The sequence below is a fragment of the Macrobrachium nipponense genome, chromosome 3, assembly GCF_015104395.2.
Source record: "Macrobrachium nipponense isolate FS-2020 chromosome 3, ASM1510439v2, whole genome shotgun sequence".
Lineage (NCBI taxonomy): Eukaryota > Metazoa > Arthropoda > Malacostraca > Decapoda > Palaemonidae > Macrobrachium > Macrobrachium nipponense.
Window position 1 is genome coordinate 90,894,979 of NC_087202.1, and position 23,944 is coordinate 90,918,922.

The following is a 23,944-nucleotide window of genomic DNA, read 5'->3' on the forward strand; positions in this document are numbered from 1 at the left end:
TAAGAAAAAGCGTCGTAACCTCGGAACGTCGTAAGCTGGACCGTCGTACGGGGCCACCGCCTGTTATATATATATATATAATATATATATAAAAATATATATATATATAATTATATATATATTATATATATATTATATATATATATTATATTATATATAACATATACATATATATATATACATACATACATACATACATACACACACACACACATATAATATATATATATATATATATATATATATATATATATATATTAAAAGATGCCAAGAGAAATAAATATATGTACGTGATGTACATCTTTTTTTGTAGAAAAGTCACGGCCCTTAAGCTTGTGCTTATCCGTTAAGATACTACATGTACATAAATATCTATAGATTCTAGTAATCAGTATAAAAATTTATCTTGCATCCTACAGGGTATTCAGGGTACAAGCAAACCCACACACTACCATTGTTTGTGGATGATAGTGATTTAAATATGGATCAGCTGGAGGAGTTGACGTACGCTATGTGTCACCTGTATTCTAGATGCACCAGATCAGTGTCAATTCCTGCACCGGCCTATTATGCCCACTTGGCTGCCTTCAGGTAAGGTTATGAAGACATTTTGTTTTATGTTAATAAGAAAATCTGTTATAGGTGTATCATATTTTAAATTCATTAGTGCAGTTTAATCTTTAATATAATGCTTTAATGTAAGTGTTTCAATCTGGAATTTTACTTCGGTCGACTTCACTCTTTTAAGAAAACTTAGGTTTTCAGAACATGATATGTAAAAGTCTAAAAAAAATAATATAAATAAGAATTTAAATTATGTATGCACTTTGGCTTTCCATTTACACACACACACACACACACACACACACACACACACACACACACACACACACACACACACACACACTCTTCAAGGTTTTTTTTATAACTGTATTTGAGACTTGTAGCCTAAAAGATAGTCCAGGCTATCAAACAATACTTTTTTTAACCCTTAATGGGCAGATAGCTTCTCAGGAGTAGTAATAACAGTTTTAGGGTGGTGGGTGGATTGATCCTGTAAATAAGCATTATTAAGTGCCATTGATTAGGAAAGAATCTGACTGGAAAGAGTTGCCAATACTTCTATAGCACATAAATTCACTAATGACAACGTTTACACTGGCTAAAATGAAGACTCAACGGCTCATGCATGCTTAGTGATTTTTACTTCGAGAGGAAATGCACTACTTCTTCTCTATCATAGAATGTCTTTTTATAAATTTGCTCATAAATATACCAAAGGGCTGTTGTTGGTTTTAGTTTGTGTCTCATGATAGTATATCCGTTATAAATGTAATTTTGCAAAAAAAAAGTGTAAAGAAATATTAGAAAAAACATATACAAATAAAAAAGTTACTGAACTTTGTTATCGGTATATTTACGTAAATATTTTTCAACAAATTTGCTTAGAATTTGTTACTGATTTTATTTCTTATCTGCTTTGATGTTGTATGGGCTGTAATTATAATCTCATAAAATAAAACACCCATAAATACCAAATATCTGTGAATATCAAATCCCCCCATAAATAGTTAGAACCCGCAAATAGTTGGAGCCCATATAAAAATGCTTAAAACCTCCTAATTTTATACCTGGTTTTTTTAATAGTTTTATCGCAAAAATTGCATTTTATGATGAACTTGATAAAAGAACCTAGGAGTTTGTGGATATTTCTCATAGAAAAATACAGCGAATTGGCGAATTTTCCGCGAATAATGCGGGGAAATGTTCCAGAGAGAAATCCGCGAATGTTTGAATCTGTAAATACAGGGGGTTCACTGTACTGTAACTGCCTATTTAGTCTTGAAAATGTTATCACTACATATAGTTATAATATTTTCAATACTCTCAAGTTCTCTCTCCTCTTGCCAAATGGCTTCACCTAGTAGGCATCAACATCACCCATAACTTAGATGACTGGCTTCTTCATGCTGGTCAGAGCACTGAGGTGTTACCTGGATAGAATGGAGAAGATCGGGGAATCCTCAAGTAACCTCTGGTGTTCTGTCAAGAATCCCTCCTGTTCGCTTTTTAAGAATGGCCCCTCGTTCTGTATTAGAGATCTAATATCTGAAGCTCATTCCCGGATACAGGAGGAATCGCTTCCGTTGCTTAAAGTGAGAGTGCATGAGGTCAGAGCTGTGACCACCTCTCTTTCCCTTAAGCATAAGTAGTCACTTTCTGTGATCCTTCAATTAACTTATTAAAAGTGTAAGTCGATCATCCCATTATTTGAAAGGAGTAGAAACAGTTTTTGAAAATTGCTGTACCCTTCGCCCATTGGCGATGGCTGGCATGGTATTGGGTGAGGAAGCATAGGAGGAACACTTTGCCTCTTCTGTCTTTTCTGTGTCAAGGATGTTGATTTATAGGGAGCCTGTTGGGTACCTGGAGAACCAACCAGTTTGTTGGTTGGTTAGTGTCTTTTTATCATGAATTTGTGTAACGGTGCGAGGTTGACTATGTGGTCTTGTTATGGTACTGTGTCCAGGGCAAGGGCATGAATATTTTGTCTTAAGTCTTGTCAGTGGTCAGGCATATCCCCCATTGCAAGACTTCCACCAATGTAGAGGTGACTCCAGGCTTACTGCTGTGCCACTACAGCACTGCACATGATTAGTGACTAAGAGCTTTGATAAAACTGAATGGATAATAATACTAAATAACTGTAAGTAAAGTGAATATATATCTGTCTTTATTTTATTTTCAGGGCCAAGGTTCATATCCAAGATCTATGTCAGAGTGATACTGTTTCTCTAACATCATCTTCATCAGGAGCAGATGCACCTTCAGATGCTGTTTTGGCCAGGGCATGTCAAGTTGAATTTGGAAACGAAATTTTCTCCAAATTGTACTACGTATAATTCAAGGTACAGTATTAATATTGTAACTAATTGGTAAGTTTTTTCTGTAAGGTCTTGTTCTTCATAATCATTTTGGATTGTAGGCTATATGTTCAGTGTGTTTACTTGCTTTTCAGTACCCTGAGTCACAAGAAGGTACAAGAATATAGTATCCTTAAGTTTTGAGTAAACATGCTTGGAAGTGAAATAATGGAATTTTGATAAATTAGTGTTACACAGAAAATAGGAAGTGGATGCAGGACAGTGCGGTGCCGTAAAACTCAAAATGAATACCAACTAACCTTACGGGTGTTATTCATTGATACTTGTGTTAGAGAGTATTATTATCCAGGCCCTTAACACATTCTTAGGCTGTCATATATATCTGGTCAAGGATTAGTTTTTAAATGAAGGACAAAATAAAGAGATAAATTGAATGAAAAATAACAGACATGAACTTAATATATGAGAGTAACATTCCTCTTGAAGAGGCTTAACTCCTGTAGACCTTTCTGGCTCTATAATACTGGTCTTGGTCTTATTTTGAGGCTTAACCCATATTGGATGGGTTTATAAATCAATATGCAGCACCCCGGGCTGGCAAAACTTTGAGGTCAGCCAATTTAAAAAAATGAAAACCTCAATGGAGAGAGAGAGAGAGAGAGAGAGAGAGAGAGAGAGAGAGAGAGAGATATCCACTTGCAATTTTAGAGAGAGGGAGATCCACTTTCAATTTTAGAGAGAGAGAGAGACTCCTTACGATATCAAAAAATCGAATTGAACTTTAATAAACATATTACATACTAGTACCATAAAAATTCTTTCATCTCGGTAAGAGAGAGAGAGAGAGAGAGTTTATCTCTTGTGTTCTCTCAGAAAATACGTCTAACGCTTCCAGCGAAACAGGTGGAGAGAGTCACCACTATGACATACATATCTTGTGTGGTGGCAAAAGGGAGAGAGAGAGAGAGAGAGAGTTATTCTTATTTAAAAGAGTGAAATGGATAGATTATTGTATTTCTTTAAAATACTATCACATCATATGAATTTGGTAATTACAGTTATATTAATATTATTATCATTATATTTGAAAGTATTAATAAAAACATGTACATGACATGTACTATACAAATTCTTTGGTCTCGGTAAAAGAGAGAGAGAGAGAAATTACATGAACACTTAGTGGCAACAACACAACAGCTCCTCCGGTCACATTACTTGATATATTTGACAGTTTTAGTACATGAAGTAAGAGAAGAAGACTGGGATTTCCTTCATTCTTACATAATTTTTTGAATCTTACTAATTCATTATAGTATTTTCTTAGTGAATTGATATTATTGCTGTTTACATTGATATTGATATTTGAAAATAGTTAATAATTTATCTATCATACAAAAAACTTACATCTCTGTAAGAGAGAGAGAGAAGAGAGAATATGATTATTTTGTGTGATATCATATAATCTTATTAAACTTACTAATACAGTATTAATCAATATTAATATTTGAAAATTATTAAATAATTTTTGTATCATAAAAATGTATTTAGTCATGCAAATAACATTTAAAATACACTAATTAGTGATTATTTTTGTCAGAAAACCCCACGAGTAGACGAATTGCCCACAAATAAGGGGTAGATATTGTCCAGAGAGAAATCCGCGAATCAGTGAGTCCACGAATACGGGGCCCCACTATATATATATATATATATAATGTATGTGTGTATATATATATATATATATATATGTGTGTGGTGTGGTGTTGTGTGTGTGTGTGTGTGTGTGTGTGTGTGTGTGTGTGTGTGTGTGTGTGGTGCCACAAAGAAAAATAAACAACTGAGTATCCGCGAGACCTTTCGACGTTCAAACTTCCTTTACTAAGCAGATGAACTGACATACATGAGGAAAAAGACAAAACATGAAGATTCGTATAACTGACAGATAGGGATTATAATGAGATTAGTACCTAGAATCCTACACATCTGGAAGATGAGTAACCTTCCCAAACAAGCATAAACAGTGGGTGCAATTAAAAGTTTTAGACAGTCATCTCAGATACAAGGACAAGAATTAAAGGATTATAGGTGACAGCTATTACAACGAAGATAACTCTATGGCAACTAATTTTTATTTAAGTCTGTAATTATATCTGTGAGGACATTCTTAAATATGTTACAAATACAAGGGTCTAAATGAAAAAGGGCACGACTAACATTGAAATTACAATAAAAAGTAAGTTGTATTAAAGCAGATTCTAAAAGATTTTGTGATAAGACATCTCTTGACCTTGCAATTACTGAACTACCAACCCAATTTATTCTGTGGTTGTTTTCACTTAAATGAATGAATAATGCATTAGATGTATGCCCAGTTTTCAGTTTTTACAGAATATTTATGCTGGCAATGGGAAATCCTTTATCACCACTACTCTCAAACCTGTACATGGAATTCTTTGAAAAATGCTACTTACCTAATATCATTTATATTCCTGTAAAGTGGTATCGTTATGTTGATGATATTTTAGTTGTTCTGCCTGTCGGTATTGATGTAAATGATTTACTCTCAAAATTAAATAACCAGGTACCATCGATTAAGTTTACTCTAGAATTAGAAAAAGACGATTGCCTCCCTTTCTTAGATGTTTTGATACATAGAGAACCATTTCAATATAAATTCAGTGTTTATAGGAAACTGACCAACAACTTAACTTATGTTCATTTCTTCTCAGGTCACCATCTTAACATAAAAATATAAATTTTTTCTTCTATGTTTTTATGAGCATTGCGCATTGTCAGTGCCCAATATTTGGATCAAGAAATTGAATACATAAGAAAAATAGGGAAAGATTTATGCTATCCTTCACATATATTAGATATTTGCTATAATAAAGTCCACAAAAAGTTTTATAGTGTAAGTAACACGCAGGAAGAAAATTCTAAGAGCAATCTCAGTTTGCCTTATTTTAACGGATTTGAAACCATTAAATCATTGTTAAAAGCTTTTAATGTCAACCTTGTGTTTTCCTATAATAACACACTAAAAGGAATTTTAATAAAAAATGGCCCCAGAGAAAGCAACAACATAATATATAAAATTCCATGTATGGATTGTCCCTCATTTTATCTCAGACAGTCTAGCAAGGGCCTAGAAGTAAGGCTAAGCCAGCATAAATATTCTGTAAAAACTGGGCAAACATCTAATGCAATATTCATTCATTTAAGTGAAAACCACCACCGAATAAAATGGGTTGGTTGTTCAGTAATTGCAAGGTCAAGAGATGTCTTATCACGAAATCTTTTAGAGTCTGCTTTAATACAACTTAAGTTTTCATTGTAGTTTCAATGTGAGTCATGGCCTTTTTCATTTAGACCCTTGTATTTGTAACATGTTATGAATGACCTCAAAGAAGTAATTACAGACTTATATAAGAATTAGTTGCCTTAGAGTTATCTTCGTTGTAATGTATGTCTAACATGTACAGGCGGCCCTCAGTTAGCGGCAGGGGTTCCGTTCCTGGCCACCGACGCCAAGCGATTTTCGACGCTGAGCGATTTTAAAGCCTACGGCTTCCGCACACATTCTTTCGAAACTCTAGACCAGTCAAAGGCGCCATAATCCCAGAACGGCGCAATAAGTAAAATTATATTTATGCAGTATAGTACTATAGAATTTACTGTACTAGTTCATGTGTGTCTAGAGTATGTAAAGGATATAAAGTTTATACAGTGTACAGGTAGCTGTAGGGTGTTCAGGTTATGATCATTAGTCTTACGATAGTCGATGTTATGAGAGATCAAATTACAATGGCCAATAAACTTTATCCATCTTCTAGTTACATAAGTTCAATAAACAGCAAAAAGAGATGATGAAAGTATGGTTTTTTAACGTTATACTCGTTGCGTGAACGTGTATAGCCATGAAGAACCGAACGAGAAACTACTTTTTTTTTTTTTTCTAAGTACAACCGAACTGGATAACATCTGTTTTTTTTGGCTTGTATTTCGATCATCGTACTACAGTGCAAAACATTGCCGTATTTGTTATAAAATGGCGTTATGTATAGAATAGAAACTGAGATATCTTAATGTAATAACTTTATTTGCTATAGATCAGAGATCAATATAGATTAAAAAAAAAAGAAAATCAATCGGGAAAATATAAACGTTAATATTTACTAGTTATAATAAGATCTGAGCTGAGAAAAAAACTGTTCAGCTGCTAATGACTATTACGTACATCAGCAACAAGGATAAAACTGCAGTAAACGTCTGCCATCACACACAACTGAAGGATAAAATTGGATAAAATCATTTTAATCAAAAACTAATGTGCTTGAAAGAACACATTTTACGTTGGTTTCACGCCGATATAAGATAAACTAAACGTAAAGTTCGTATTACGATGATATAAAGGATTATTGCGAACGGAATCACGTAATTTTTTACGCAATAAACATGCCGCCAACCGTAATCTGTTAAACGAAAAAAAATAGTAGTTCACATTCACAACGAGACATATTCAATAAATATTTCCACCTAAAAACACGCTGTATAAGGAAAAAATAACTTTGTCTCATATGAGTCAAGTATATAGATATTCGTTTATGCTAACTAGAAGCAAGAGCATTCGCTCAGAATTGCGTTATGGTGAAACAAACTCGTATTCCATCAGCGATTTCAAACCACAACATTGGCCGCTCGCGAATACGGGCTAATTTTGCCGTAGTATTTTAAAATACAATAATATGAGAATACATACATATTTCTTGGATACAGTGAAATAATGTATAAACTTTTTAAAGGATTTATGGAAAAGATCATAATTAATAAAATAACACAAATGCATTTTTCGGAACTGGCGGACAAGAACGAACATGGAAAAACCATCCCCTGACAACGTTGAGCGTAGTTACAAAGGCTGCTTAATTTGTATCTTATTCTGTACAAAAAGAAAATACCTTTACGTAATATATTTTCATACACATTTTAAAAACATAAAGCATAAACATATTGAAAAATCGACACATCGATTGCTAAATTTGCACTCTTTTTTAAAACTATATTTTCGGAAGAGCGGCAGACGGCGCATACAAGACAAACTTGAAAAAAACATTGTAGTCGATAACTTTGAAGGGGAGTTTTCAAAAGCTGCCTTTTTATCAGATTTCTGCACAGAAATAAAAATACCCTATTCGTAATATATTTTCATACACATTTTTAAACCTAAAAGCATAAACATATAAAAAATCGACACATCGATCGCTAATTTGCACTTTTTTAAATCTATATTTTCGGAAGAGCGGCAGGCGCGGCTTCCACAAGAAAGAACATGAAAAAAATATCGTATTTGATAACGTTGGGAAGGGCGTTTCAAAAGCTGCCTTTGTATCATATTTCGTACAGAAATAAAAATGCCTTTCACGTAATACATTTTTCATACACTTTTAAAACAAAAGCCTGAACATTTATGAATCGACACATCCCTCCGCCTGATTTGCACTTATGTAACTCGATATTTTTTTTGGCATAGAACAGCGCCAGAGGCATATATTTTTACCCTAATACCACGTAATAACTCTCCATAAAAATTTGTTAATATAATTTGCATAACCTTTATGGTCTGAACGGCATTTCTACAAAATGTATGAATCGTTAGACAACGGCGCCAGCGGCGCTGTTACTGAAATTTGTGCCGTAAAAGAGACCTTTTAAAATGCCTTATTTTTTTAATGAATATTTTTGACGACCCCGCCGTAATACCGATTCGCCGTTGAGTGATTTTGCGCCGATTACCGCAGGCCCGCCTGTATTGTGAATATGGTTTTGTTTTATCAAAAGTTTCTGAATAGCTGTCACCTATAATCCTTTAATTGTCTTTTCCTTGTATCTGAGATGATAGTCTTAAACTTTTTAATTGCACCCATTTGTTTTATGCTTGTTTGGGAAGGTTACTCATCTTCCGATGTGTCGGATTCTAGGTACTAATCTCTTTATAATCCTGTCTGTCAGTTTTATACGAATCTTCTTGTTTTGTCTTTTCTTCATGTATGGTCAGTTCATCTGCTTAGTAAAGGATGTTTGAATGTCGAAAGTCTGCGGATACTCGGTCGGTTATCTCCTTTGTGGGATATATATTATTTATGTATTATCAAGTTCCTAACTTTCGTGATTCAGTTATGCATATATATATATATATATATATATATATATATATATATATATATATATATATATATATATATATATTTATATTAGTGGGGGTTGTGTGTGTGGTATAATATATATATATATATAATATATATATATATATATATATATAGTAGTACCTCAAGATACGAAATTAATTCCGTTCCAGAGGCGCCCTCGTATTATGAGGTTTTCGATTCTTGGACCACATTTTACATGTAAATGGCTAATCCATTCTTAAGCCCTCCAAAAAACACCCCAGTAATTTATATTTCCAGGCCTACAACACATGTTCTAGGGTTACGACGCCGATCAGATGGAGAAAAGAAATATGACTCCAAAAAAGGCAAAATACTGTACATACTTGAGTAATATTCAACTGCATGTAATGTTCAACCCCATTTTTACTGCATATATTAGGGACTTTAGCATATGTCCCTTAGCAATAAGCCTAGCCTATGTTAGCGGTTGCTACTGTAGCCTAGTCTATGATTTCTGACATCTAAACTCAAGAAGCTAAAAGCTTTAGAATATGCCAAAAAATGTATAATAATCAGTATGTATCATTTCAAAATAATTATTAATTAATCATTAAAACTATAAATACAACAAAACAAACAAAATAAAAAACCTTCCAATCGATTTTGTTTACATTCAGCTCTACGAGTAACGAACGAACGCCCCCCCCCCAAGCAATCACTTTTTTCCTAGGACACAGTAAGCCATAAATTTTCATTAGTATCCCTCTTCAAACTAATGAAACCTACCAAACAGTATAACCCATGCATTTCTATTCTTTATTCTATCTTTACCTAATGGAGATACCGAGTTACTGACAGCTATATTGAAACATATATGTAACGTAATTTTAAAACAGAAGAAGAATTCTAAAAAATACATATGATAGCAGTCTGATTTATTTTGTATTTTATGATATCTAATTCACAATTTTTTTCATTAAATGTATTGCATTTACTCATTTAAAATAATTAAGTAAACCATTAACTATAAAAAAAAAAAAAAAGCTTCCAAACTCCTGTTTACATCCAGCACTTAGAGTATCGAACGATTGCCAAGCAATCACCTTTTCCTATTACACAGGGAAGCCATAAATTTTTTTCGTTATCTCTCTTCAACTACTGAAATACCAAACAGTTATAATAACCATTCATTTCTATTCTTTATTTTTCTATTCTTTACCTAATGTTTTTTTTTTATTATATGTATTCCATGAATAAGTTTTTCAATTTGTTCATGAAACTTACCCAGCAGATATATATATATAGCTGTATTTCTCCGAAGTCCGACAGAATTTCAAAAACTCCCGGAACACGCAGTGGTCGGCCAGGTGGTAGTACCCATTCCCGCCGCTGGGAGGCGGGTGTCGGGAAACCATTCCCCCCCATTTTCTATTCAGATTTTTTCTGTCACGGTGTTGATAACAACTGTTTTTTCAACACCTACCCGTCTAGGATTTTTCGAAATTCTCTGTTACTTGAGTATCCTGTTTGTTTTTTGGTATCGAACGTGGATTGTGACTAGGCATACGCTGATAGTGGATTGGATTTGAATTTGGTTTGGTTTTTTTTCCTTTAACTAAGATGTCTGGGACTAGTTCATCTAGCACCAGTGTGTGTTGTATGGAAGGTTGTAAGTGAGGCTACGAAAGGTTTCGTAGACCCACACACAAATATCTAGTAATTGTAGAGAACTAAACGTGTGTTATAATGACCGTTGTAAGGAGAGTGAATGTCTGTCTGATTTCGGTTGGAAGGCTTATGAATCCTATGTGCGGGAAATTGGAGTGTGATAGGATACGGAGATCTTCCTCCAGCAGTGTATCAGCAGTAGAAGTAAGGGTAGTAAGGGTTTTCTCCTTACTATACATTCAGTAGTTGGTACACCTAAATCTGTTTTTGTGCCTTCGGGCCCTGAAAAATCAGTGGGAAGGACAATGCCCTTTCTATGATTCTGGAATCAATACGAAACTAGAATCTAAAGTGCTCGCTTTGGAGGGTAAAAGCATTATTAGTGACAAAAGTTGCAGTGAAGTGCCCCCGTGGTTGTGGAGGGGGCGTCAGATCGGCCCTATAATGCCTCTAGGCCTGGACCTCTGTCGAACTTCCAAGCCCAGGAAGACGGACATGTCGAAAAGGGCCGCAGGAGGGTTTACGGGGAACCCCCACCGATCTGCGTCCTTTCGGCAGAACCTGTTAGACGATCCCCAGGCCCTGCCCCCAAAGAAAGTGTGCGAGTGCGCGTATCCTCCGCGAATGCTTTTTCGTCCTCGGAGGCGTCCTCCCCTAACAGGAGTTGGAGCAATGAGAAGACGTTCATGTCTCTGAAAAGAGCTATGACGTTTAAATGTCGCACAGGCGGCTATCGTCAGTAGTCTCTTCAGAGGAGGGTGCAGAGTCTCTTTGCGCTTCTTCTTCGTTACGGGCTTCGCCCCCCCCCGCAGAGGCTTGGATTACTCTCCACCGCAAAAAAAGATAGAAAATCAAGGTGTTTTGCGCACAGGCGGCCCAGAGTCTCGATCGCAGGGAAGAAGACGCTTCACGTCCTTTTTGTCCTGTTGGTTTGCGGTCTTTTCACCGGAGAGTTTTGCTGCATGGACTCCTCAAAGGAGAATTATGATGTCATCTGACGAGGACGCCTTGGAGCGCCCTAGTCGTTCTAAGAATAGAACTAGAACGGGTCTTGTGATAAGGGATAGGGCTTCCCCTCGCCCCTCGCCTTCTCCATAGGATCAGTTTTTTCTCCTGAAAAATAATCTTTCTACTACAAAAAGAGTGTTATCAGGTCGATTGCAACAACACTTGCTTCGTTGCTGGCTGAGAGAGAATCAGGAAATTCGTCCTGAGAAGAAAAGATGATAAATTACCGATTAAAAGATCTAAGAGGGCTCCCGCACGGGGGTGGGATCCGATCGTCTCTTTCGCCTGTGAGTACTCATTCTAGATTTCGTACGTCTCACTGCAGTTGGAGAAAGAGCATGAAAACTTCCTACTAGGAATTTTTGAGATCGAGGGAAGAAATTTCGCCCAGACTCTCGAGGCTCGCTTTATCCAAGAACGGACGATCCTATGGTTGCAAAACGAGGCCGTCTACAAGTCTGAGAAACTCGACGCTCGCTTTATCCCAAGAAACGGAACGCTCCTATGTTGCAAAACGAGGCCCTCTACAGTCGAGAAACTCGACGCTCCTAGTTCGGCTTGGAAGGAGCGGGTGTTCACAGGAACGCCTATTTGACAAGCGGTACGCTCGGACAGACGTCAAGCGTGGACGCTCACCCTGGACGCCAAGTGGCGCTCGGGAATGGAGCCGAGCGTGACGCTCACTTGGATGCCAAGTGGGACGCTCGGCTGAGCGACGAGCGTGACGCTCACCTGGACGCCAAGCGTGGCGCTCGGCGGCTGGACGCCAAGCGTGACGCTCGGCTGGACCGCCAAGCTTGACGCTCGGACGGATGCAAGCGAGACGTTCAAACGGACGCTTTGTTGCCATATTCATCAGGTACACAACAAGGTATTAGTATGGAAACCTCACCTGCAATCGGCTTTTCGAAGAGACTCCCATCGAGAGAATGAGCAAGAAATTGGTAACCCCGCTTTATCTTGAATCTTTAGATATTAATATTCCAAGAATGCTCCTTGCACGTCAAAACAACGATCTTCATTTAAGGTCGGAGTGAAAGACTGTACCACCAGCTTTGGGAGTCCCCTTGGTCACTCCTATAGATGAGGAAGGATTGAGTATATTTCAGAAGAAACGGAAGAGGATCAACCCGCTGTGTCAGATTCTTCCGATTATCAAGTTTTTGGTTTTCGATTGGTTCGATTGCTTCGGGATTCATTTTGGAGAAGAGTTTCAACCCGCAGCACCTCGGTCGCCTCCTTCTCAGTTTCGTTGTCAAAAAACAAATAAGACTCCTGGATTTGTTAAAATGACAAAGTCTCTTTCAACTAAGTGAGCTTTTAAGAAGGTGCAGGATTGGATGGAGTCTAGAAAAGCTCAAGGAAAGTTTTTCCTTTTGCCCAGCCTCCTTCAAGACTTGCGGGTGGAAGGCTGGGATCTGTATTGATACAGGTGAGATGTCGGTTAAAAGGGCTCCCGCATCGGCTCAAGGTGGACTTTTCCATTCTGGTTGACGCGCCAAGAAGGTCTCTTCTTTCGTCAGCTAAAATAAACATGGACACCGGCGGAGATAGACCCACCATCTGAAAGGTCTTTTTTCGGACAATTGAAGTATTTTAATTTTCTGAGACTGGGTTTGGGGTTTGGGGATGCTTGACCCCACTAAGTCTCGTAGCAAGACTCAATTAGCTTGGGGGAGCTATCCAGTGTTCTCGCTGTATGGATAAGGGCCGTCAGAGATGGGTTCAGAGGAATTGCTTCACATTTTTGTGCAGGGCTCCTGAAAAAGAGAGCTATCTACTGTAAAATTTATACCAAAGCAGTGTCTCCAACACAGAAGGCAGATTTGCTTTCGCCCTCCTTCCTGACCATCTCTTCCCCCCAGGCTATGATTAAAGATGTAGCTGGAAGTCTACAGGAAAAAGCTACTCAGGATCTCTTAGCACAATCTTCTAGACGTCCTGCGGTTCTTCGACTTCAACACGAACCCAGTTTTCTAAAGGTGGGTACACACGTGCGAACCGAACCTTGTATTGTAACCCGATTCTTGTAACAAAAACGCAAGTGTGGACGGTTACCTCGAACCCGAACCCCGAACCCGCGAGGTTTCGAGGCTCGGTTCGACTCCGTCCCGCCAATTGTCGGTTTTTTTTGGGCCCCAGACATCAAAGGGAGGTCTCTTTTGAACGTTACGCCATGTGTGGACGGGGCCTGTATACACGCGTAACAACAGAGGTGACTGAACTTGTCACACCGACTATGAACAAGAACCGTCCATAGTAGAGTCCCTTGTTTTGGTCAGTCAGTACGTATATGTCTACCATGGTGATTGAAGTGACGAAGAGGTCCTTCAATTATTAGCTATTACGAAGAACAGACTTCTTGGAATCTCAAGTCAGCGAGTAATTCCCGTCCACTATTTCTGACCCTTCTAGTATATAACCTTGATTGCCACCATCTTCTTTATTTCGCTTCATCTTCGCTTTAAATAATGTGGATAAATGTACGCGGCAGCTGCTACTTGCATGGTGGCCATCGTCGGTAAAACAACCCGACAGAGACAGACTGGGGTGCGCAGTGGATTGAAATGAAGTTACGTGCTTAACGTGGGTTACGGTTCGTCCCTCTACCTTTTGACACCTTGTAACCGTATATGCGGTAACTCAGTTACGCATACAAGGTTCGGCTCTCACGTGTTGTACCCCACCTTAGAAAATAAAGCCCGAGGTGGAGCATCCTCCTAGACCTTCTCTAGAGGAAGAGGACTGAGAGGCAGAGCTCAGTCTAAGTCCAGAGGTTAAAAAAATGAGGAGGGAAGTCCTTCAGTCGCCAGTAGGTGCCAGGGCTTCATTTATTTGCAGAAGCTTGGAAGAAGATAGAGGGCAGACAGCTGGTCGCTCAACGTCATCGAGCGAGGATACAAAAACCTACCTTTCCTGAAGCCTCCTCCATTGTGCACAACACCTATAGATCTATCACCCTCTTACCATGGAGAAAACAACAGATCTTTTACGATCTGATAGAACAAATGCTCGAGAAGAAAGCAATAGAACAAAGTCGAGGACCTTCAGTCCCTGGGTTTTCTACAAACAGGTTATTCCTGGTACCGAAACAGTCGGAGCTGGCGGCCAGTTAGAGTGAGCAGTCTAAACCTTTTTATAGAGAGACAGACGTTCAAGATGGAGACACCTCAGTCAGTGCTTGGGGCCCTTAAGACAAAACGATTGGATGGTATCATTGGACCTGCAAGACGCATATTTCCACGTCCCGATACATCTCCGATCGAAGAAATACCTGCGTTTTGTCATGGAAGGGAAGAGTTTTTCCAATTCAGAGCTCTTGCTTCGGTTCTGAGTGCGGCACCAATGATTTTCACAATTTCTAAGAAGAATGTGGCGAGGTGGCTTTCATCTTGCAAAACATAAGGATCTCTCTATATCTAGACGACTGGCTCATTCGAGCATCGTCGAAGGAAAGGTGTTGAAGGGCCTTCAATCAACCTTAACTCTAGCAAAGTCCCTGGGACTTCTAGTGAATTTCGAAAAGTCGCAGCTGATCCCCACACAGTCCATCGTGTATTCTGGGGATTCGATGGATTCAGTGCTTTCGAGCTTTTCCTGTCCCAGGGACGTCAACAGCAAGGAGGATTTAGAAAAAATACCAGTCTTCTTAAGGAAAGAATCAGCTCGGTGAGGGAAAGGATGAGTCTGCTGGGCACCATTTCCTCGCTGGGAGAAGTTGTTTCCTTGGGGAGAACCTACATCTCAGACCTCTCCAGTTTTTCCTGAAGGAGAATTGGAAGGACAAAGAAAAATTTGGAGACAAATTTGAGGATCCCGAAGGAGTAAAGGATCACCTAAAGTGGTGGCTCGATCCTGTGAAAATTTGGAAGGAACATCCCTCAAAAACTTCAGAGCCCGACCTAGTGTTTGTTCTCCGAGCGTCCACCACCGGGCCGGTGGGGGAGGCTACATTAGGGAGGGAGGAAGTGTCAGGCACCTGGAGAGGGGAACAGGTGTTCTGTACCATAAATCTCAAAGAACTGGCGGCCATATACTTGGCACTCAGTTTTTCAAAGAAAAAGTCTCAAACAAGATAGTTCAGATAAATTCAGACAATACCACAGCTCTGTCATACATAAAAAACAAGGAGGGACTCACTCGGCATCATTGTTCAAACCTAGCGAGAGAGGATCTTGTTATTGGGGCGAGACTCAGAAAGTAACGATTCTAACGATGGTTCGTTGCAGGCGTGGAGAACGTCCCGGGCGGATCTCCTCAGTCGGCAAGGTCAACTGCTGCTGACCGATGGATCTACAATCAGGATGTGTGTCGAGAGCGTGGAAGTTATGGGGACGTCCTCCTAGTGGACGTCTTTGCAACAGCGAGAACAAAGAGGCTTCCGTTGTATTGCTCCCCCCGTGCTCGACCCGGAGCAATAGCAATAGATGCCATTCTTTGGGTACTGGACATGGATCTTTACGCCTTTCCCCGTTCAAGATTCTGGGAGAAGTAATGAAAGAAGTTTGCAATGTCAGAAGGGGACAAGATGACGTTAATGGTCCCTTACTGGCCAGCAAAGGTGAGTGGTTCACAAGAGGTCATGACCTTTGTAGTAGACTTCCCGAGGACATTGCCCATGAGGACAGATCTACTCAAACAGCCCCACTTCCGAGAGATACCACGGAAACTCCCCGCTCTGATCGACTGCATTCAGACTATCAAAAAGTGGTCAGAGCGAGGGTTTTTCAAGACCGGTTGCAAAAGCAATCGCCAATGCGAGAAGAGCTTCCACGCTTGGGAGTCTATCAATCGAAGTGGGCTACGTTTAGGTTTAGTGGTGCAGAAGAAAACACGCATTTCCTCTACCACGACCTCGTGAGCCAAATAGCGGGACTTTTTGCTCTACTTGAGAAATGACCTAAAGCTTGCCAGTCTCAACAATCAAAGGCAACAGAAGTGTGTTTTATCTGGTAGTCTTAGACATAGAGGAATTGATTTGGGCAAATAATAAAGATTATCCACCCGATCTTTTTAAGGTCCCCTTTTCGAGACTATAAAGATTCCTCACCTAAGTTTACCATCATGGAATTTGGATTGTACATAGTACTTAAATTCCTAATGTCAATCAGTTTGAACACCTTCAGAAATGCCTCATTAAGGGATCTTACTAAGAAAAACTATTTTCCCTAACGACTCTGGTGACGGCAAAAGAGGGTTAGTGAAATTCAAGCTTTAGCAGGCCTATTGGTTTTAGGGGACATAATGCTGTTTGCTCATTAAGTCCTACGTTTCTAGTGAAAAAATGAAAATCCGTCTAACCCTTGGCCCAAAAGTTTTGAGGATTCAAAGGTATGGCGAAATCATTGGACACGAACCAGAGAGAGTCCTGTGCCCTGTCAGGGCTCTCAAGATTTATTTACAAAGAACGAAGGACTGTCGAGTCCTTCTAAAACTTATGGTGTTCGGTCAGAAGACCAGATTTACCGATTGGCGAAGAAATGCTCTGGGCATTCTTCTTCAGAGACACATTAGACAGGCGCATTCATCTGCGAAGACAGTGATGTTAAGCTGTTGAAAGTGAATGCCCATGAAGTGAGAGCTATATCTACCTCGGTAGCTTTCCAAAAGAACATGGCACTCAATGACATTCTGAGTCCACTTTTGGCGCAGCAACTAGGTGTGCGCTTCACACTACCTGCGGGATGTGAAGACGACATACGAGAACTGCTATGCGCTTGGGACCATAACGTCGCAGCAGACACTTTGTTTGGGGGCGGAAGTAGCAACTCATCCTACCCTGTAGGAATTGGGTAGGAGTTTTTATGGATTGTTTTTATGGTTGTAAGGTCGTCCGCCTGAGCCGGACTCCTTTCCTTTAGCCTAAGGATGTGGGAATGAAAATGTTAGGCTGGTCAGGTGGTGAATTTTACTTCTATGCCCTCATAGTATGGTTCAAAATGGTCTAGTCACATTGTGGTCACGCTCCCGTTGACAGATCATCTAGAATCACCCCAGCTATATAGTCACTACCTTGCTGGAGACTCTAGTAAAGCAGTAGGCAGACTTGGGTGACAGTAATCACGAAGTCAGCTATGCAACAGGTAAGGAACCAAGATGTTATTCATCTGCATGTAATTAATGTTTCCAAAATCCTTTTCTGTCTCTCCCCTACCTCCAAAGGTGGGGATTCAGCTATATATATATCTGCTGGGTAAGTTTCATGAACAAAATGATATTTTGTTATACAATAAAGTTTGTTCATACTTACCTAGCAGATATATAATCAAAGTACCCCACCCACCTCCCCTCAGAGACAGTGGGAATAGAAAATCTGAATAGAAAATGGGAATGGTTCCTGACACTCGCCTCCAGCGGCGGGAAGGGTACTAACCACCTGGCCCGAAAAACCACTGCGGGTTGTGGGCCAGGGAGTTTTGAAAATTTCTGTCGGACTTCGGAGAAATACAGCTATATATATAAATCTGCCAGGTAAGTATGAACAAACTTTATTGTATCTTAACAATATCATTTTACAGTATCCTTTACCAATCGAATACTTAAAGCACAAGGGTAGATGCTGACCAATAGAAGAGCAGGGTCTTATGGGGTGACTAGCATCAGGAACCAATGGGGAGAGCGGGAGGATGGTGGCGAGTTTACTCAGTTGGCGGCACGGGAGTTTTTAAAATTGTTCTTTGGTGGCGTCCGGGGGAAATCTCGGGACTTAACAGCAACAACCTTTTGTATCTTAGAAAACTTTTGCGTATGTAGAGCTGTAAAATTTTTTGTATTTGCTTTCGTATCTCGAGTTTTTCGTAAGTAGAGTCTTTCGTATGTCGAGGGTACCACTGTATATATGTGTGTGTGTGTATATATATATATATATATATATATAAATATATATAGATATATATATATATATATATATATATATATATATTATATATATAGTGTGTGTGTGGGTGTGTGTGTGTGGTACAGGCAGTCCCCGGTTTACGACAGTCTCGGCTTTACCACGTTCCGAGATCACGACGCTTTTCAATTATATTCATCAGAAATTATTTCCAGGGTTACGACGCATGTTCCAGGGTTACGACACATGTACCAGAGTTACGACGCCTACAAACGCTGATCTGGCGGATGAAATATGACACCATAAATGCAATATAATCAATATTTAAAGGTGTTTTTGATGAAAAATGCAATTAGAATGCAGTTTACATAGTTTTGAATGCATTTTGTTGACAATGTCCGGCTTACGACGAATTTCGGCTTACGACGCGTCTCAAGAACGGAACCCCCGTTGTAACCCGGGGACTGCCTGTATGTATATGTACGTATGTATGTGTATATGTCTTTACATATAGGGCAGCATACCCCACACTACACAGTGTACTTTACGGCATAGTAATTATTAATTTTAGCTAATTTTCTAGGTTCAATGTTTATTGGCTCATGATAATTTAGTATTAAGAGAAATTGACTAACATTAAGAAGTTAGCCATGCGCATAAGATGATAGATACCATGGTAAATTGGACTCTGATTCAGACTGAGATCGGCATAATTGAGCGACACCTATCAGGCTGCTGATGCCTACATATAATTATGGAATAAAAACATAACGAGTGTGCATCTTTTCTGTGAATCTTTTAAAAATTATACATTACTCTATCCTATTATATTATCTGTATTCTCATATTACGTATTGTATCATAAAATACTAACAAAGCGGTCAATGTTTTGATTTGGAAATCACTGATGTTGAATAAGAGTTTATTTCGTTGTATTTAACTCAATTCAAAGTGAATTCTTTTACTTCTAGTTAGCATAAAAGATTATCTAGATACTTTACTTATATGAGACAAGGTCGTCATCTCGTCATAAGACTCGTTAATTTCAAGTCCAAGTATGAATTTAATATGTCTCGTTTGGAACTAAATTATTTTTTTCGTTAACAGATTGCTGTGTGTGCATGTTTATTGTGTAAAGAAAATTATGTGATTCCATTTGCCATTTCCACTTGATTTCTTCATAGTACGAGCTTTACCGTTACGTTATTTATCTTTTATTGGCGTGAAAACAGCAGTAAACTGTATTCTTTCAAGGCCTGAAGTTTTGATTTAAAGGATTCTCTCTCAACTTTATCTACGGTTGTGTTTGATCGGATAAGTTTACGGGTTACTGATGCAGAATAAGTCATTAGCAGCTCGAAAAGTGATTCGGCTCAGCTACAACTTTGTTTCAATTTAACAGTATGTTTCTTTACTGATCTTTGATCTATAGTGAACAATGTTATTACCTAATAATATATCAGTCCTATTATACATCTCGTCATTTATAACATAACTGCGATAATTGTTTACTATTGTTTGATGGTTGAGGTACAAGCCAAATGGATGTTGTTATCCAGTTCAGTTGTACTTAGCAAAACTTTGTTTCTTGTTCGGTTGTTCATGGCTCTACACATTTACCAAACGAGTAAAACATGAAAAAAACTTTCATAATTCTCTTTTGCTGTAACTAGAAGATGGGATAAAGTTAGGCTATTGTAATTTTGTCTATGTCTGCTTCCTGGTTGTACGCTGCTTGACTGCAATCGTTATGAGCAAAATTTCAAAATATTTTCAAAATATTGTCATATCAGTGATAATTGTTAACCCCATAGTAAAATGGGATTATCGTAAGACGAATTATCATAACTCGAAGACTACCTGTATTCATATTATATATTATATTTATTTATTATATTTATATATTATCTATCTATCTATATCTATCTCTATAGTGACTTGTTATATTAATATAATATATGTATAAATATATATATAGATAATATATAAAACATATATAATACTATTATAGATTAATTAAATTATATATATATATGTAAATATGTGTGCATAATGGCGCTTATGGTGCCGATACCTGGAACTCTGCTCATTGTGGTGCCGTAAATCACTGATTTATGGCACTAAACAAGTGCCATGAAACCAGATCGCTGATAACCGAGTCCACCGATAACTGGGGACTGCCTGTAATGAGAATTGTAAGTGACTACCTATATAGCAGCTTTCCATGCTTTACTCGTTTTATGCAGTTCTCATGATCTAATAAATATTTCTGTTTTCAGGAAAGAGTGCCCTCAGAAGAGAAATTGTGATACTTGAGGATAACTGTATGGGGAAGTTTTATAGGTTTTCATCTAGATAAGATATCTTTATACAGTGATTACTATGTGATTGTAGGTTTAAAGGCTTGGGGTTATTGTACTACTGTGATGTGCTTTTTGTTAAGTGAACTATATACGTATCCATTATAATCAAAGTTATGTTACTTTGCTAAGTAATATAAAATACCATTGGCTTTCTTGTTATTGTACCGATGTACAGGACATAGGAGGACTGTTTGATAGATTTTCAAGTGCCCAGATGTACAGGTTTTCAAGTGCCCAGATATGCAGTATTAGGACATGTGTTTATTATTTCCCAAAGCTAAACTTTTGTTGTATGATAAGAGCTGCTAGTTTATATTGTAATAGGAACTGTGTACATATGTTTATCTTTAAATTTGTTCATTATTTATATTTTTTATATATATATATATGTTGCACAGTACTTCATCTTCTTCTAGTCAAATAAGTCTTTGTTTCCCTACCTTTCTTTACTAACTTCATATAAAACTCTATTTATGTAAAGGAGTAATGTAATTAATTTTCTTTTGTGAGAGACCAATAAACTAAATAAGAGCTTTTATTTATATCTAGCACAAAACTTTGCCTTTTAGTTGTCAGAAGTAGTTTGTTAATTATCATTCTCATTGCTTAGTAACATTTTAAGTGTTGGGGTACTAATTAATGTTCTTTTTCTTGTGAGTTAGCCAATAAAAGTTTTATACAGCAAGTTTTATCTTTGAAAGTTTTGTTTCTGTGCATTACTCAAATGTTGGTGAGTGTCTTTACTGTGTTGAAGTTTGCTTATTTTGGTAGTTAAACTGGTTGATCTACAGTGCTTACTTGCTTGAGGAACAGTAAGCTAAGGATGTTCTTATTGAAATGAGCCCATTGTATTGTCTTCCATGAAAAAGTTTTATTTCACTGATAGAGAAGCCCTCAGTCATCACTGTCACTCCAAAGTTTAGCTGATGACATGCAACATTGGGCTGTGTTTGTGCCTGTACACCATAGTACTCCCCTTTTCACCGTGCCTCTTGTAAAAAGCCAAGTGGTAGAATATTTCTCATTGTATGTACGTTGTGTAGGAAAAGGAATTGACACTAGATAGTGTTTCTTGTTAAGAGTGCTAATCGTTACCCTTTGTGCAATAATCCTCCTGTAATGGCCTTTTGGGATTAAGCATTTTGGTATACAGTAGTGAGCAGACTTAGTGTTTGAAGTTGAATATAAATATATTGTAATTATAACATAAAGTGTATTTTTCATGGGCTTGAAGGGCAGCTATGAGGCAATGTCCCAGTCCTTTAATAACAGTCATCAAAGCCCCAGAAACTTTAGTGGGGCCTTTCTTCTCTGTTTAGCAACTGGCAATTTTCTTCCCTTCTGTCAGAACAAGACCTTACAATGAAGATTACATCAAAGCCCCAGAAATCTTGGACCTCTGCTATTGACCTAGCAAATTTTAGTGGCACCTTTCTTCTCTGTTAAGTAACTCTGGCATTTTTCTTTCCTTCTGTCAGAACAAGACCTTACAATGAAGATTAGAATGGTTTGGATTATGGAAACTTCTGCTCCTGAGAAACTGGTGGATGGTGGATTGAGATTGCAAGCCTCTCAACCTGGAGTACGTGACATTGACAAAAGAGGCTGAAACATTTGCAATTCCTGCCCTGTGTTGGGTCCCGATCTCATTAGTCTGATGACCTTTTGGCACCTTAAAAAAATTACTTTGTAAGCACAAAATTACTGTAGAGCAAGTGCATTACATTATGTAACTATTGTACACTGATAAAACTTTTAATCCACAAGAAAAAATTACTTGCAAAAGCAAAAACATGAAAGTATAAAGTATAGTGGTTTTATTGTGGTCGGCTCAGAATAGGCTTGAGAATTCTGAAATGCTTGTTAAGATATGAACTATCTTAATAATATAAGATTTGTAAAAAGGTCAGGCAAATTGAAGCTGTTTTAGCAAAATGTATTGGTCATTTATTGAGTCTTGAGTAAAAATGCTATTTTAAAGTAAGTTTTGATTAAAAATTTTTGTAATCTATTACGTCTGTTTTACTATGCAATAAAAATGTCCCTGGGTCCCTGGTACTTCTTGCCTGGCAATTGGAAGAGTAGGGGTTTATCTTGTTCTCCTTTGTGCCTGAGTTTGTAGCCAAAACGCAGGATCTTTTGTCCTAGATAAGGGGTTCGAGAGAGTCATGATCTCCTCCGTTCGAGATTTTGTTGGTGGAGACCCAGTTGGTGTTGTCAAGTAGTACTTGAAAAGAACCCACTTCCAGAGGCTGCAGTGTAGGTGTCTTTTCATATATACAAGTAAGTACAAGGTGTCTAGGAACACACTTTCTTCTGGCTTTAAAGAGATTGACCCCTCTTGTGTGAGGGCTGACAACGTTCGGCTTGGGTCTGTCCCTTGCTTTTCAGAGGAACTTTTTGGTTTTCCAGGTAATGAGGCCAGGTGTCTGGTGTTGTCAGACTACCTTGACCTCATTCTACCTGAGGGGTCAGATCACGACCTCGTTTTACCTGAGCAGTGTCGCCCATAAGTCTAGATACCTTCTCCTCTGGGCCTGTGGTGGCTACCCAACAAGTTGTGTTGCCACCGATTCAGTCAGGGTCAGTATCTCATCCAGTGTGTTTACTTATTTTATAAGTCTTAAAGGTGTGAAAAAAGAATTAATTCCCTTCCCCTTGTTCTGTTTGGAGCAGTGTCCAGGCCAAAGCATTTGGTGTAGTTGGGTGAGTTACAGGTGAGTACACTTCAGGTATCCGTTCTCTTATCTCGAGTAAATTCTAAAAAGTGTGAAGAAGAATGACAGGGTTCCTTTCCTGGTATCCTGTTTGGAGCAGTGTACAGGCTGAGTATGTGTTACGAGTCAGATAAGTTACAGGGGAGTACACTTCAGGTATCCATTCTCTTGTCTGGGCTAGGGAAGCATCCCCTCATCCCCCTCTCCAACAACGAAGGGGAAAGGGGCCACGGTAGAGTTTAGTCATGAACCCTTTACATGCAATGCCAGAACTAAACTGCCTTCTGACAAGTATCTTATT

At 38.3% G+C, this 23,944-nt stretch overlaps 1 protein-coding gene across 3 annotated transcripts in view; it reads left to right on the top strand.

Annotated features, from left to right (window-relative positions):
• The window catches only part of LOC135221884 (protein argonaute-2-like), a 60,088-nt gene extending 37,150 nt beyond the window's left edge, over nucleotides 1-22,938 (top strand). The window contains exons 2-4 of one of the 3 annotated variants that reach the window (XM_064259842.1): nucleotides 420-591; nucleotides 2,750-2,936; nucleotides 20,843-22,938. In XM_064259842.1, the coding sequence (XP_064115912.1) occupies nucleotides 420-591; nucleotides 2,750-2,903 (326 nt within the window). In that variant the 3' untranslated portion in view covers nucleotides 2,904-2,936; nucleotides 20,843-22,938. The remainder of the gene's footprint in view (nucleotides 1-419; nucleotides 592-2,749; nucleotides 2,937-20,842) is intronic. The other 2 variants (XM_064259841.1, XM_064259843.1) reach the window with 2 other exon arrangements.
• The last annotated feature ends 1,006 nt before the right edge of the window (nucleotides 22,939-23,944 follow it).